Source organism: Pinus tabuliformis, chromosome 1_2, assembly GCF_031772625.1.
Source record: "Pinus tabuliformis cultivar Carrire ecotype Pingquan chromosome 1_2, CPIR1, whole genome shotgun sequence".
Taxonomy (NCBI): Eukaryota; Viridiplantae; Streptophyta; class Pinopsida; order Pinales; family Pinaceae; genus Pinus; species Pinus tabuliformis.
The window spans coordinates 421,188,338-421,204,521 of NC_142298.1; the positions used below are offsets into that span (position 1 = coordinate 421,188,338).

The 16,184-nt window shown below is 41.1% G+C and overlaps 1 protein-coding gene across 2 annotated transcripts in view; it reads right to left on the reverse strand.

Annotated features, from left to right (window-relative positions):
- LOC149206135 (protein root UVB sensitive 6-like) overlaps positions 1-16,184 on the reverse strand; it is a 226,005-nt gene that overhangs the window by 43,017 nt on the left and 166,804 nt on the right. For both annotated transcript variants that reach the window (XM_089395325.1, XM_089395326.1), the window contains exons 7-8: positions 5,058-5,159; positions 4,895-4,967 (exon numbers count right to left, since the gene is read on the reverse strand). In XM_089395325.1, coding sequence (XP_089251451.1) covers positions 4,895-4,967; positions 5,058-5,159 — 175 coding nt within the window. The remainder of the gene's footprint in view (positions 1-4,894; positions 4,968-5,057; positions 5,160-16,184) is intronic.

Sequence of the window (16,184 nt, forward strand, 5' to 3'; positions counted from 1 at the left end):
AACAGTGAGACTCCATCACATTTCGACAGGTGAGCAAATAGCAAATATTTTTACAAAGGCTTTGCCAAAAGGGAAGTTCTTGGTCTTCAGAGAGCATCTTGGACTAATGGATGTGACCTCCCGAGTAAGGGTCGTGGTTGATCGAGGACACTGAGCTATGCTCTTCCCCCCTGTTTGAGCTCCCAGGATAAGGGATTGAGTCATAGAGCTCATGGGGTTGATGGATGTCTAGACAATAGGATGTGCGATCCTTGTCATTTATGGCAAGTTGGGTTATCCTGCCTATTGTCACTGTAGGGTGTATGTGATCCTTGTCATTTATGACAAGTTGGGCAATCCTCCCCTACCATTTGTTTGAGACTTGACAAAGTATACCCCAGTATGCATCCTCCCACAAGTTGGGCTTGTTGGGATTGCCACCCATCTGGCCAATGGGTGAGGAGAGACTTGGGAGTGTGTGATCCTTACCTCTGGTAAGTTGGGTATCCTCCCCAAGTGAAAGGATGCAGGTGTTCTACCACTTGATTCTTGAGGGTCAAGGTGGGAAGATCAATAGGCAATAGGATGTGTGATCCTTGTCTCTCATGACAAGTTGGGTATCCTACCTATTGTCCTTGGATATAGGGTGGTAGCTAGAGCTCCCCTATGATGATGATTCTTCTTCTTTAGATTTGCGAGTGTTCAACTGATGAGCAGAGATGAGCAATGACGACAAATGACTTGATGACGATGATGAGACACTTGAAATGGGACTTATGATGCAATCAAAAATTTCTTCCTCTCTGAGAGGGAGTGTTAATTTGGCAGCTCAGGGCAAATACCCTCCATTGGAGAGCCTTCTTCATCCAGAGAAGCCCCTACGAGCCCTTGGAAGAATTTAGTTTGTTAAGGAATTTTTTAAGGTGAAACCCACATGTGCACAAAAGTACAAGTCGACCTGAGCAAGCTAATTCAACCCCTTGAGACACATACAAATAGATCTCATCTCACATCACTTTGGAGCATCATCACAGACATCTTTCTTCGCTTGGATTGGTTGGTACAGCTCTGAAATTGCAGGTCTATCTTCACACGTGTGAAGGAGAGAGAAGGTTTTTCTGTTCGCTGAATTCATCTTTTGTTTGGGGGATGTTTGACCAGCATTGACCAAGGGGGGAAAGACTTCGTTTGACTTGGAAAAATCTCTGTTTTGGAAGACCGAATTGATTGGTCAAGAGGCCGAAGTTTTCTGGGCAGTTTGACCATGGATGACCGCAGACCTTGACCATAGTTGATCGCAGAATTTCTGAAGTTTGACCGCAGACCTTCTCTCTTTTGACCGAACTTTTGTTCACTGTTTTGATTGGACTTTGACCAGCAAAGGAAGCCGTATATTTTGATTGTTGCCCGAGCTGATTTGGAGGAGGTTTGACCATTGACCATTGACTGGTTAGGGCTAATGCGCTACTATTGACTTTGACCATAACTGCATATTTGACTTGTTGACCAAATTTGGCTTTTGAGCTCGTCATTGGATTGGATATTGGTTAGTTGATTCTTCGATAGTTGACTTTGACTCATTATTGATAAATTGGAATATTGTATCTCTCTGCCATTGTTTTAAGATCCGGCCGGCTTGGAACCGACTCGGCCGAGTTGGTCCGAGCCGGAAAAAAAAAAAAAAAAATTCAACCCAGCAGAAAATTCGGTTTGGTCAGCCAAGTTATGACTGACTCAACCGAGTCAGTCATAACTTGGCCGACTCGGCCGGATCCATAACTACTTGGCCGGGTAGCTGACAATGGCCAGTGAACCATAAAAACACGCCTTTTTTTATTTTTTTTTATTTTTCTAAGTGTGGGGGACTCCAAAGGGGTTTATGAATTAGTTTGCTCGTCTTTGGGGTCCATTCCCCTCTCCCAAACCCTAGTATTTGATCATATTGCCCTACTAAGGCTATGCTATTCATGGTAATGTTAAATTCTTAAATTTTTAACATTACCATGAAATGACTCATGATGTTTGAGAGTGGTTCCGGCCTCATTGCATTTCATATGAACAAAGTAGAATTTTAGATTTCATTCAAAATCCAACAGACTTATCGGTTTTTCAGGTTTTCAAGATTGGGTTGCAATGTTTCCATTGAATTTTGTCATGTATTAGGGTGTGGAACTCGTATTTAATCAAGAGCACCAATCCCTCTATGTACCTTGATGTTAGTGACATTGGTTGTCGAACTCCTACAGGATTCGCTCCCAAACCGGGAGCTTCCGAAAATGTCGCTCCTACTCCCGTTTTCGCTCCCACTCCCCGCTTTCGCTTCCGCTCCCAAGTAACACTGAGCCAGATGATGTTGGCAACTCTAGCAGTAGCCAGTAGTACTGGTCACAGACTTTTGTTGTAGAGGCCATTTCTAGCCTCCTTGGTTATGTGTTTTTGTTTTGCTCTCTATATCATCATCGTGTATGTATTGGACAATGCACTGGGTGCCATTTTAATATAATGGATATATTCATGAGCCTACTTTGATCATATGTTGTCTTCTATCTATATTCTAATGTTGTGTGTTTGGAAACATGAATGAAAATCTTTAAAATTATGTATTTTTATAAAAAATAAATATTTAATGTATTTTCTACAACGACCGAGTCATTGAAATCGAGCCGGCCGAGTCGATACCGAGTCGGAGTCGAAGTCAGAGTCGACCCTCGGCCAAGTCTGAGTTTTAAAACATTGCTCTCTACTGAACATTTGATGACATTATGACAATTTAATAGAATAAGAATTTTGAAAGCGTTTTCCCCCTTGTGGGGCTTTTCCCTGGTCTTTGACCAAATACTGTCTCTCCTTTCTTGGCTGTCTTCTATTGTGCATTGGATTTACTGTTCTATCTACAATTGCTTACTGTTTCTGGAAGATTGAATTATTTTGGATAAATTGATTGTTGATTGAGGAAGAATAGAAATAAGTGATTGTGCTAAGCATAGAACACTAGAAAATTAACAAACATCAGATTTAATATTTGCCAATATTACTAGTTTCATTGCCTTTTTGTTTCAATAGTTAAGCCAAGACTCAAAATCTCCAGCAAAGCTCTTCTAAACCTGTGGTGTCCTGCTCATGCTAGAAACAATAACAGGGAGCCTATCTTTGCTCAACTTGAGCAATTTGTGCTTATAATCTAAATATCGAATCATGGCTCTAAACTCAAACGAAGTGCATCCAGCATCAATCAAGAGATTGGGGATAAGAATGTTGCATTTAATTTTTTAAAAATACATTATGAAACACTTGCGGATTTACTCACTTTTGTTGAGGTCTCGCAAGAGAGGTTAAAAGCCCAAACTTCACAGCAATAAAGAATAACCATGAAAACTCTTATTTCATGAAACCCTGAAAAGACAAATTTTCTTATCCCAGTCCCAGAACTAAGCAAAGCATTTCTACATTTGTTTTCAAGATAGTAATAAGTTATCCAACCACCAATGATCATTTTCTCGACATTGTGATGGCAATTGAAACAATATCGAATATCTAAGTACTTGTAAAATTGCACCTCTTCAAGGGTCCTATCATCATACAAAATTGAAGGATTAATTCTTTTCTTTGATTTAAATATCAAAATCATGGTTTTGTCAATATTAATGGTAAGGTCATCATTTTTGTACAGCTGTTGGTTAAATCTGAGTTTTTTGTAAAGATCTTCAATAGTTTTTGCAAAGAGAACAATAGCATCAGCATATTTAAGAAAGATACAACGAGTATAACCATGTTAATATCAATGCATCCTTCAGCAGTACAAGATACACTGGGGAGGTGGTAGGGGAACCAACATGAAAGCAGAAGCAATGGCACTATGGGGTCTACTTTGGTTCGTGGCCTTCCTGAACATTCCAACACTCTACATATATGGGGGCTCCAATCCATCATCAATCATGTACTGGGCAAGGCTCACATTCAGCACCCACACCTTCAGGGCTGGCTCAAGAACATTGATAATCTCATGAGGACATTCCAAGGGATCTCCATCCAGCACATTAGCAGGGTTCACAATTCCACTGCTGATGACATGTCCAAACTTGGTATTTCGGCTCAGCAGGATGGAATGCACATCGAGCTGGTGATGGAGGGATACACTTTTGATGCTGGTTTTCTTCCATTCCCCTGAGCAGGACCACTCCTTTTTGCTTATCCAGTTTATGCCCTTGTTATGGCTGCACTGTTATGATCTACTATGTTTTGTTTTTCCTTTTCATATGCCTGAGCTTTCTCATATCTTGCTGTTTGGGACAGGCAATGGACATCTTATTTGCTAATTTCAGTTTCATCACTAATGACTGATACGTGGAACATGTGTGATATGGGGTTGGATGCCTTATGATCTGTTTTTTTATTTGGATGATGCACATCATTTGATGGTGCTCCCAATATGCACATATGTACTGGTTTTTATTAATACAATACCAGTTTCTTTTTTCACACTGAAAAAAAAAAATACCAATGCATCCTTCCTCTTCTAAACATTGTTCAACTTTGTCAATGCAGATGCCAAAAAAGGTGGGACAAAGGGGCACCCTTGTTTAATGCCAATATTACAATTAATGGGCCATCATGTTGGTTTATATACTCTGCACTTTTAGCAGCAAGTTCTTCGTAAGGTTTAATTTGTGCCAAAAACTTTTGCTTCTGCTTCTTTTGCTATAATAAGTATACTCACTGCCTTTCTAGTATCTACTTAATTTGGCAATGTTTTAGATTGCAGTTATCTTGCATCATTCATTAGCAGTTACAACTGACAGTAAAAAATATCAAGCTCGTCATTTCTTTATGTTACCAAATTACGATTCAAAGACAAAATTTGATTTAGAGACCAGATAAATAAGAAAAACTAAATAAAACCAAGACCTGCACACACCTGTTGTAAGGAAGGACTCCACAGCTACAGCAAATCTTGATTTGTTTAGAGAGTTCAAAACAACTGATTTTACCTGAAAATGGTACTAAATGTCAACGTACAAAGTTTATCAAGTGTATAGAAGGTAAACAGCTACATTCATATGACAAGCACAGTTACCCACCTCCTGATATGAACAGAAAAGATATCCAACTGATAGAACTGCAAAAGTAGCCAACATAGATGGATTTTGTCTTGAAAGGCAGATGCTTAGTCCCGTCCCCATCTGTGCAATGTAAAGAGCAAAAACAAAGGCCAGAATATCAAGTCAAAGATACATAACATACTAAATTATAAAAAATGCAATATTTTGAAGCAAGATACAATGCAGACTACTTCAATTATGGAACTAATCTCTTTTCTTTTTCATTTTTCTTTACACAGGCACACATCCCACTTTGTAAACAAATAAAGTATTCCAACCTAAGTTGCAGGAAATGCCAAAACGTCTGAAAGTTTCCAAAATGGGTATGGATAGAAATGCGGCCCCCGGAAAATATGTCATATATATATATATATAGAATTCAGATCTTCAAAAACCATATTAGGTTTTTCATGCAACATAGCTTAGATGTATACAGAGTAGTCTTCTGCCTTGCTATTTTCCTCTTCTTACATCATTCCTTGAACTCATTTCTGTAGAATTCTCCACCAGTAGTTGTCCTCAACACTTTTGTTCTCTTTTCTATTCACTTCTCTACAAGAGCCTTAAACTCTTTAAAGTTACTGAATCAAATCTAGGTGTTCCTTGAGAAATCATCTCTGAATGAAGCATATCACATAGATTTACCTAGTCATAGTACATGCATAGTTCCAAACACATATATATGTATCAACTTCAAGATTCCTTTTGCTCTTGTACCACCAGATGGGAGTCTTACCCAATTCTATTTCCTTTGTATACAATTTTTATAGAAATGAAAACCTGATGAGCAATTTGACATACCATCATCTGTACCTTTCCCATGCAATGCTCGATGGCCTTTCGCTCCAATAGTCCCAACATTTGATGCCATAGCATTGTAGGGATAGTAGGGGTTCTTGTTGATGTGTTTCCAACATTGGGCAGACAATCTCCCACGGGGTCATGTTGATTTCCCATGTAATGCTCAATGACCTTTCTCTCCAATAGTCCCAATGTTTGATGCCATACAATTGTAGGGATAGTAGGGGTTCTTGTTGATGTTTTTGCAACATCAAGCAGAGATTCTCCCACGGGGTCATGTTGATTTGACTAGGGGAGAATGATACATTCATCCTGTTGAGAAATCTAGGGCATAGCAATTACGTGATTTCTATTCTATTGATAACTGCTTGTGAATGCTTTTTAGTTCTTAGATTAGGATATTCTTTTACTTATGTTATTATAGTGTTATTCTTCATCAAACAGCGACGAATGTATAAACCATAAAGAGAAAAGAGACACAAAATATAGGTTATCAGCCACAGCCAAAACCTCTCCCACTTGAGAGGAAAACCCAAACAAATTCTTCTTCTTATAGAGACTTCAATTGACGAATACCAAGATCAAGACCCTTGACCTATTTGCCACTCCAGACCAAGACACAAGTTCTCTTTCACTGCTTCTCTTGGGCTAGAGACTTCAATTGACGAATACCAAGACCAAGACCCTTGACCTATTTGCCACTCCAAGACCAAGACACAGGTTCTCTTTCACTACTTCTCTTTCGTGCCCAAGTCAACATTTGATCTAACTGCTTTTCTTCCTTTGTACCACAGTTATACTTCAGATTTTCGGTCCTTGGTTCAGCACTGCACTCCTCAGCTCTATTTCAGAAACCCTGGCACATGTGTTTGACCAACTTTGACCCTTTATCTTCCTCGCTCTAGAAGGAGACTTCTTCTTGACACTTCGGCTTGAGATCTTCCTTGTTCTTCACCCAAAATACTCTCTCACTGTGACTGTAATATTTCGGCCTTCTTCCTGCAATCTTCAGGTCTGCAATCTCGCACGTGTGGAGTTTATTTGGCCCAAAAACAGTCCCAAAACAATGCCAAAGACCTCGTTGTTCCTTCCCTTCTCCTCGTTGGTTATAAGGCTTCTTCTTGATGACCTTCGCACTACTTGCTAGCTTCAGACCTTGACCGAAATTTTGTGCTCTGAAATGAAGCCGAGCTACCTATTTATAGTGGTTTCCCATGATAATAAGCCGACTTGACAGTGAGCTAGGCCGACATGTCTTTTGGAGAGGTTTCATTACTTTATTTAGGGCCGACTTGCTAGGAGATGCTTGTGCTTGTCTTGGAGGGTCTTTTGACTCTTTTAATGACTTATACCTATGTTGCATGGGTTCCTGCACCCGAGGGTGGGGTTCTCGAACCCGTCCCGGGTTCCCGCACCCAAGTACCAGATTTGGGTACGGGTTCTTCCCAGACGAACCCAGAAGAACCGGGTTCTTCCATGAAGAACCGGGTTCTTCAAAAAAAAAAATTGGGTTCTTTTCCTTTAACGGGTTCTTGGGTTCTTCGGGTGCTTGGATTCTTGAGTTCCTCGGGTTCTTCGGGTTGGGTTCTTTGGGTTCTTTGGGTTCTTCATAAAAAAAACTATATTAAAAATTTAATTTTCAAATATTTTTTTTTTATTGAAATTTAAAAAATAACTTATAACAAAGGTAAAACTTATAACAAAACCTAAAAAACCCTAAATCAATTCTTGTAAATCAATTTGGAATGAAACATTCTTCCACGGTCCTTACCATCAAAACCTGTGTTGCACGAGTACCCGCACCCGGTTTTTTAAGTTTTTTACAAGTCTTGTTTTTTAAGAATTCTTGTAAATCAATTTGGAATGAAACATTAATTCCCGAGCCAAATAACCATCAAATTATAAACTGTAAATGTACACATAGAGGTTCAGACATTTTCGGTCAAATAGAAAGTAGGATTGAGACCAGCCATAAGCTGTAATCAACTGATGTTGTTAAATGGCGAAGGGCTATTTTGGACAACGGCTAAATTAAGTATCAAAATCTGCCAATTGCTCACAGCATTCTGATAACATCATGTTAAGATTAAAACTAGGAAAATATGCCTAAATCATATATGGTCTCTACAGACTTGTACACCAAGTAATCTCTAAAAACTGCGAAGATGTTTTATGTTTAGATAATTAATATTCAGTCAGAGCTTCGCACTCAAAGACAAACTATCCCTCAAGCCATCAGATGGCTGCTGTGCATTTTATTGGGAAACAAAGACTGATAAGCATGTTTTGTGGAAGGGTAAGGCTGCCACTATTTTTGGGATTGCTTTACCACAGAGCACACCATGCATGGGGCAGGTGGATGATTAGACATCAAGAAAATTCTAGATCACTATCAGGTTGAGAAGAATCTCCTATGAAAAAATTGTGTTTTTATATGGGAGAGACTAAACATTCAAAGCAAAGTTACAAGCTCAAGCTCCAGCCAGAATGAGCAATTTCAATAAGGAGAGAAGTTGTCTTGAAATTAGAGTAGGAGGCAGAAATGCTAACACTCCTTGGCTGTGTAGGAGGAAGGGTCTGTACGACCACAGCCTGATTCATTGATAGGCATCCTTGCAAATGAACCTAAGCTGCATAGTTATTTTAAAGCCTATGTGTGACAAAATCTGTCCCAAGTTTCACCAAAATAGCTGAGTCTAGCATTTATCCTAGTATGTATTTTGAATTTTCAGTTTTAGTAGTAGCCTTGAGCTCTCTCACATAGCTGTCACAGTGTCATGGTTACACGGAAAAGATTCAAAAGAACAGTTTTTTGGTGATAAATTTTGAAATTTCAATGTCAATGTTGAATGTTCAATGATGTGCATGTTTAAATGATTATCATTAAAGTTTTCTTGTTTAAAGTTGAAAAAATATACAAATTCAAATTTCATATATATTATTAATTATAAATTTATAATTTATAAAATATAATTATTAAAATTTAATATTATTATATTACCCGACGAACCCACGCACCCTGTTTCCAAAAATGCCGTCCCCGTCCCCATCCCCGTCCCCGCACCCACGTTTCCTGGCAACATAGACTTATACAAATATGTAACATGCCCAAGAAGGGTCTTTCAAACATGACATTGACTCAATTTGACTTTATGACCAATCCTAAGGGCTCACAATGGGAGCCATTACTAGAAATAAAATTCCTTGCTCATGAAACCCACGAGACAAGCATTACAATAATAATTTTATTTTTCTTCTTTACATCAATTACATAAAATCACAATTACACATGTCATTATGAAGACCGAGCCTAGTTACACTTTTCAACACTCCCTCTTAACTAGGGAGGTATTCATAATGGTATTTGGTCATTCTCAATCTGAATAATTCTCATAAGAAGAGTCAGATTGGTAACCCATATGTCACATAGCAAGGCCTTGACTAACATCTCTATCTCTCCACAAGATCTGAGCACAATGCTGGCGAGACCAATGATGTATAGACACCCTCATCATTGTCTCTCTCGGAACATACCCCACCCAGGTTGACAAGGTGCGTTCCAACAAGACTATTCTTATCTTGGATTCCCAGTCCTCAAGGAATATCTATCCTCTACGACTACTCTTATCTTGGATGCCCTAACTCATCCTTGAAGAGTATCGGATGCCAAATGTTTACGCAATCCCTCATTCTGTCTTCCCAAGTGAAGACAAGAATGATGTGTCTATCTCTCCCTCTTAATTAGGGAGGACATACCTATTCCAATAAAGGAATGTACTCATTCCTACGGAAGGATGTACCTAAGCTCCCTCTTGGCTTAGGAATTTTGCTTCCAAGTTTCTTCCAAGTGTTGGCTGCATCTTGCTTGCTTGTTGTCCCTTTCTTGCTTGTTATCCCTAGCATGCTTGTTGTCCTTAGCATGCTTGTTGTTGCATGCTAGTTGTCCCTTGCATGCTAGCTGTTACATTACATGCTTGGTGTATTTGCTGCTAAGTACCATACAACTGTCCCAATGTTAGTTAGTTGTCCCTTGCATGCTGCTCTCCTTCGGAGGTAGATGCTCTGGCTGTTCCGGCAGTTCCCACAGTTCCGGCTGTTCCCAACAGTTTCGGCTGTTCCCAACAGTTCCGGCAGTTCCGACAATTCCGGCTGTTCCAAGTAGTTCCGACAACTCCGGCTATTCCTGGCAGTTCCGGCGTCTGCCCTCTGCATCAGCTTTCTCGCCTGTTCCGGCAATTCCGGTTGTTCCCAGCAATTCCAACAATTCTGGCTTTTCCCGACAGTTCCAACAGTTCCCAGCAGTTCCGGCAATTCCTGCTATTCTCGGCAATTCCGGCTGTTCCCGGCAATTCCAACAGTTCCAGCTTTTCCCGGCAATTCCAGCAGTTCCAGCAATTCCTGTTATTCCAGCAATTCCAGCAGTTCCGGCTGTTCCCAGCAGTTCCGACAGTTTCGACTTTTCCCGGCAATTCCGACAGTTCCCAACAGTTCCGGCAATTCTGGCTTCTGCCCTCTGGATTAGGGCAGCATTATCCCTTAGGATCTCTCCTCCTACTAAAACAAGTAGAGAGGAAGAGATACCAACTGTGTTGAAATGACTTGAAGGCCACCTCTATTTATACTAAAACGTTGAGCACAAGTGGGGTTTATTTGGTTGTTGGCCGACCTTCCCATAACACAAATAAATTCATATCTCCATGAATACTTATCGGAATCGGATGATCTTTAGATCAATCCTACACCTCTCGATGAGAGGGATCCAAGAAAAATATCAGCTTCCATTAATAAGATGACCCACATGGAGTTTGGCCCTAGTTGCCAATTTTAACACTCCCTCTCAATTAGGGAGAACTCCATCTGCTGATCCATATGTCCGACTGTACTATCTCTGTCATCAGGGCCCTGCACTACTCTGCTCTGCTGAGCTCTGCTTTCCTCTGCTCTGCTCTACTGAACCATGAAGAAGAAGAATTGATCGAGAATGTCTCGTACCATTCTCTACTGACCCGAAGTCAGTTTCATCTGAAGAGAGTGTGTCACATCACTCTTACTGGCTCGGAATGTCTCATACCATTCTCTACTGACCCGAAGTCAGTTTCATCTGAAGAGAGTGTGTCACATCACTCTTACTGGCCCGAAGTCAGTTTTTTTGATCCCAGATCAATATCACAAGAGAGTGTCTCAAACCACTCATACTGATCCTAGATCAGTTACATTGATCCCGGATCAATGGAGGTCATCCTAGCATAGGGAGTATGGTAGATACATCAATGCGTCCATTGATAGTACTACTGTGGTCCCTAACCCCATTTCCCTGCTCATTGATCAAATGAGAGGTACTTCCCATGAGTCCCAGACTGCATGGGTAGGATGCCTCGACAGGAGAACTAATCATCCTCTTCACAGGAAAATAAATCATCCTGCCCCACAGTCGCCACAGGAGAAATAATCATCCCGGCCCATGGGAGAACTAATCATCCTCTTTCACAGTTGCCACGGGAGAACTAATCATCCCAGCCCACAAGAGAACTAATCATCATGTTCCATAGTTGCCACGGGAGAACTAATCATCCCAGCCCACAGGAGAACTAATCATCCTGTTTCACAATTGCCACGGGATAACTAATCATCCCGGCCCACAAGAGAACTAATCATCCTGTTTCACAATTGCCACGAGAGAACTAATCATCCCGGCCTACAGGAGAACTAATCAACCTGTTCCACAGTCGCCACAAGGGAAGGTTGAACCTATCATCCTGTACATAGCGCACCACCAGAGGAGGGTGAGTCGCCCTGTGGTCTTATGTTGCTCCAATAAGTACCCCAAGCCCCCCAGAGCTCAATGCATGCAACATGCAGGACCCTTATAAGAAGGTCTCTCAACAACTCCAAGTCGTTCGGGAAAGTCACAGATTTGACCTTTCCCCGGGGCTTTGACAAAATGTTTGCGACCTGTACATCAGTCTCAATGCGATGGAGCCTCCTCACTCATCGACTTACCATATCCCAGATAAGGCAGTATCTGATGTCTATCCGCTGGAGCAATCATCAAATACGGGATTCCTCAATAATTGAATCGCCCCTCTGGTTGTCACAGAGAATCATAGTGGTATTCATCATGTGTACAAAGATATCACTTAAGAGCTTCTGCAACCATGCAGCTTCACACGAGATCATACTTGTAGCTATGTATTCGGTCTCTGTGGTGCTTATAGCAACCGACTTCTGCTTCCTGCTCATCCATGATATCGAAGCAGAATCGAAAGAGAACCAGCACTGAGAAGTGCTCTAGTGATCCTCCACATTGCCTGCCCAGTCAATATTCGAATAATCATGCAGTTTCATATTTCCGACAGTGTATCTCAATCCATGAGAGATTGTGCCCCGAAGATATCTCAAAAGATTCTTGGCACCAATCCAGTGAGGCTCAACCAAATATGAGCTCACCATGCTAACTGCAAAACATATGTCTGAACGGAAGTTCACCAAGAACATCAACGCGAATGAGTTTATGAAACTCAAAGGCATTTCCCAAATCTGGTCCGACATCACTACCATATAACTTCTGAAAGTTAAGATCCTTGAGGTAGTCACAGGCTTGCAGTTTATCATTCCACATCCGGAATCCAACTCCCTCTTACTTCTGCAAATGAGAGGGTCTGCACCTGTCAGAAATAGGTCGTCCTCATAAGGTGCTGGTATGAGAGGTCTATCATCCACAACCTTCGGGTAATGGTTTGGATCAGTTTCACTCCTAGTGAATCTCAGCTTCATCAGACAGCTATCAATCCTCTCATACTACGCCCGGGGTGTTTTGCTTCAAGCCATTGAGAGCTTTCTTCCACCTGTATACATGAGATTCCCGATCATGAATCTCAAACTCCTCGAGTTGTTCCAAACCTGTGGACCTACTGCATGAGGGGAATGGTCCCCTTATAAGATTTTCCTTTGGTACATCTCAGACATGTACCTTCATGCTCTTCTTGAATTCAGGCATCCCTATCACCATTTGACTCACATCAGGTAGGGCCCCATAGGTAGACCTCTGGTGTTTTAGATGCGATATGTCAATTGACATGATCCCCAATGGACCATCCTGCAACTTGATACAAATTGCCAACCTTGAACCCATGAGAAAAAGCATCTTTGAAAATTCTATTTTTTAACACGTACCTTTCCATCGATGAATGCCACCCTGAAACCTTTGACTTCTATTTCCGAGATGGACACTAGGTTCTTCTTGCGATCAGGTACATAAAAGAGATTTTGTAAATGAATCGAGTTACCCTTGGACACCAGGTTCTTCTTGCGATCAGGTACATAAAAGAGATTTTGTAAATGAATCGAGTTACCCTCATTCAATTGAGGGGTAACATTCCCTACACCCTTTCCGGGATAGGTGGCATCGGCTCCAAGTATAATCCCACGATTGTTTCCATCTCTACCAAATTAGAGAGTGCACCCTACTACCTGATGAAGTGCCTTGAAGAACTACAATCAATAAGCCAGATTCCCAAAGAATCTGAAGGAAAGGGCCAATACAAGATAATGCTTCTTTATCTTATCAAAAACAACATTTGATTCTTCATACCTGGGGTTCCTTGCCTTCTTTTTTGAAGAGTCGGCCATTTCCTTGATGACCTGCATTACCTGTCACTCCTTTGATCATTGAAGATGTCCCTAGAATGATTGTTATCTTCATCAAGAGATGTGTCTTTGCCATTCGGACACTCCTTCACATAATGGCCGAACTTATTGCAACCAAGGCATCTGGCTGTCCTTCCACCCTTAGATCCGGACTTCCCAATGAAGTTATCTTTAGGTAGGCCATCAGAAACTTCCGTTGCGCCATTATGATAATATTCTCTGCTTCGACTTCACCCTTGGTGAATTTGAAGAGGGATGAGGAATCCATTGATCCTTTTTTTTTTCCAACTGTCTTCGGTGATTGCTCTTTCACTCTTGCTTGGGGATTGTCTCCACCTCAGCTCTGATACCATGTTAATTTTAGGTATGTTCTATGCTTAGAGCAATTTATTTCAATTTTCACAGTTAGCTCAATATCTTTTCTAGATTAGCTATCACATCAGCATTAAAGTAAACTACAGATAGAACATAAACATAAATCGCAGAAGACAAGCCAAGACAAGAGGACACAAGATGTGGCGCTAGCCAGGGACAAACCCCAATGTGGGGAAACCCTTGATCAATTCTTCTTATATGTTCTTCAATAGTTCAGCAGAGAGAGAGAGATAGTACGTTTACAACAGAAGTCAACACTTTGACTTATCTAGATAAGAGCATAAATCATGTTAGATTTTAAGCTTCTGTGGTGGTTTCTTGGAGTAGCATGATCCGGATGATGGACCCCCTTTGGGGTTTGAAACATCGACAAATTAAACATGATACTGTGGATAATCCGGATCATGCTACTCCAAGCATAAATCATCTCTAAGAAGATGATACATGAGATCAGTTATACATGCCGCTTCAACTGATTCTCCAAGGTGACTCCTTCACCTATCGTTGTGTTGCATTTCGTTATCATGTTGCACCTCACTGCGCTACACCATGCTGCACCCATTATCACTTTGTTGCATCTCATCACGCTTCATTAATCATGACCGTACCCATCACTGTATTGCATTATGTGCCATTGCTGCACCATGTTGCCATATTGACCTATGTGTTGGCTGCATCTTGCTTGCTTGTTGTCCCTTTCTTGCTTGTTGTCCCTAGCATGCTTGCTGTCCTTAGCATACTTGTTGTTGCATGCTCGATGTCCCTTGCATGCTAGCTATAACATTGCATGCTTGGTGTATTTGCTGCTAAGTACCATACAACTGTCCCAATGTTAGTTGTCCCTTGCATGTTGCTATCCTTCGGAGACAGATGCTCTGGTTGTTCCCGCAGTTCCCGCTATTCCCGGCAGTTCCAGCGGTTCCCGGCAGTTCCGGCAGTTCCCGGCAGTTCCGGCTGTTCCCAGCAGTTCCAGCTTCCGCCCTCTACTTCATCTTTCTCACCTGTTATAGTAGTTCCCGGCAGTTCCGACAATTCTTGCTGTTCCCGACAGTTCCCGGCAGTTCCCGGCAGTTTCGGCAGTTCCAGCAATTTGTGCTATTCCCGACAGTTCCCACTGTTCCTGGCAGTTCCGACTGTTCCCGACAATTCCAATAGTTCCCGACAGTTCCGGCAATTACTGCTATTCTCGGCAGTTCCGGCTGTTCCGACTATTCCCGGTAATTCCGACAGTTCCGGCAATTCCGACTGTTCTGACTTCTGCCCTCTGGATTAGGGCAGCGTTATCCCTTAGGATCTCTCCTACTAAAACAAGCAGAGAAGAAGAGATCCCAAGTGTGTTGAAATGACTTGAAGGCCACCTCTATTTATACTAAAATGTTAAGCACAAGTGGGGTTTATTTGGTTGCTGGCCAACCTTCTCATAACACAAATAAATTCATATCTCCATGAATACTTATCGGAATCGAATGATCTTTAGATCAAGCCTACACCTCTAGATGAGAGGGATCCAAAAAAAATATCAGCGTCCATTAATAAGATGACCCACATGGAGTTTGGCTCTAGTTGCCAATTTTAACAATATTCCACGATCTCTTCCTTCCTTTCTTTTACACATTTCATTCCCAGGAACTTACAATCAAAATTCCCCCAATTAATGTCAACCACCTCATATTACATATGAAGACATATTATGTTGATTTCATCTAGTGAATGTGTGACCCATGCATTCTTGCATCCTTTCAGAGGAGGAGATCCTTTTTCTTTTGATTATGCTATCAAAATATAGCATTGATCCATGTTACCTGCAACCACATGATATGACTTTACAATATCAAATACAAGCATACATACCTCATTTTTCTTTGTGTCATCCAGACTTCCTTCAATGGCTTCCTTGATTGAAAAGAGCTTCAATCCCTTGATCTGCTTCACCTCTTATGTCATCATACCATCATCCCATGAATTCCACAAGTTTGGAATTCTTGATGAAACACTTGCTTCCCCTCTTGATCGATGAACCTTTCGATGAAGATTCCATCAGAGAATCTGAGGATCTAGAGTATCCCCATCAAGCAGATGTTTCCTTTTCACTGATGTATGATGAGCTTTGTCTTGGATAACTTTTTCTTTTCCATTAGTGCCACTTATGTTTCCAATGAGGTTCTCAAGAGCTATATCCTTCATAGTTGACTGTCAATTTCAACCATCTTTCATGCTTCTCTACGATGATGTTACGATCTCTTGCTTTCAATGGTTCTATGATGCCATGATGCATCCCATCAT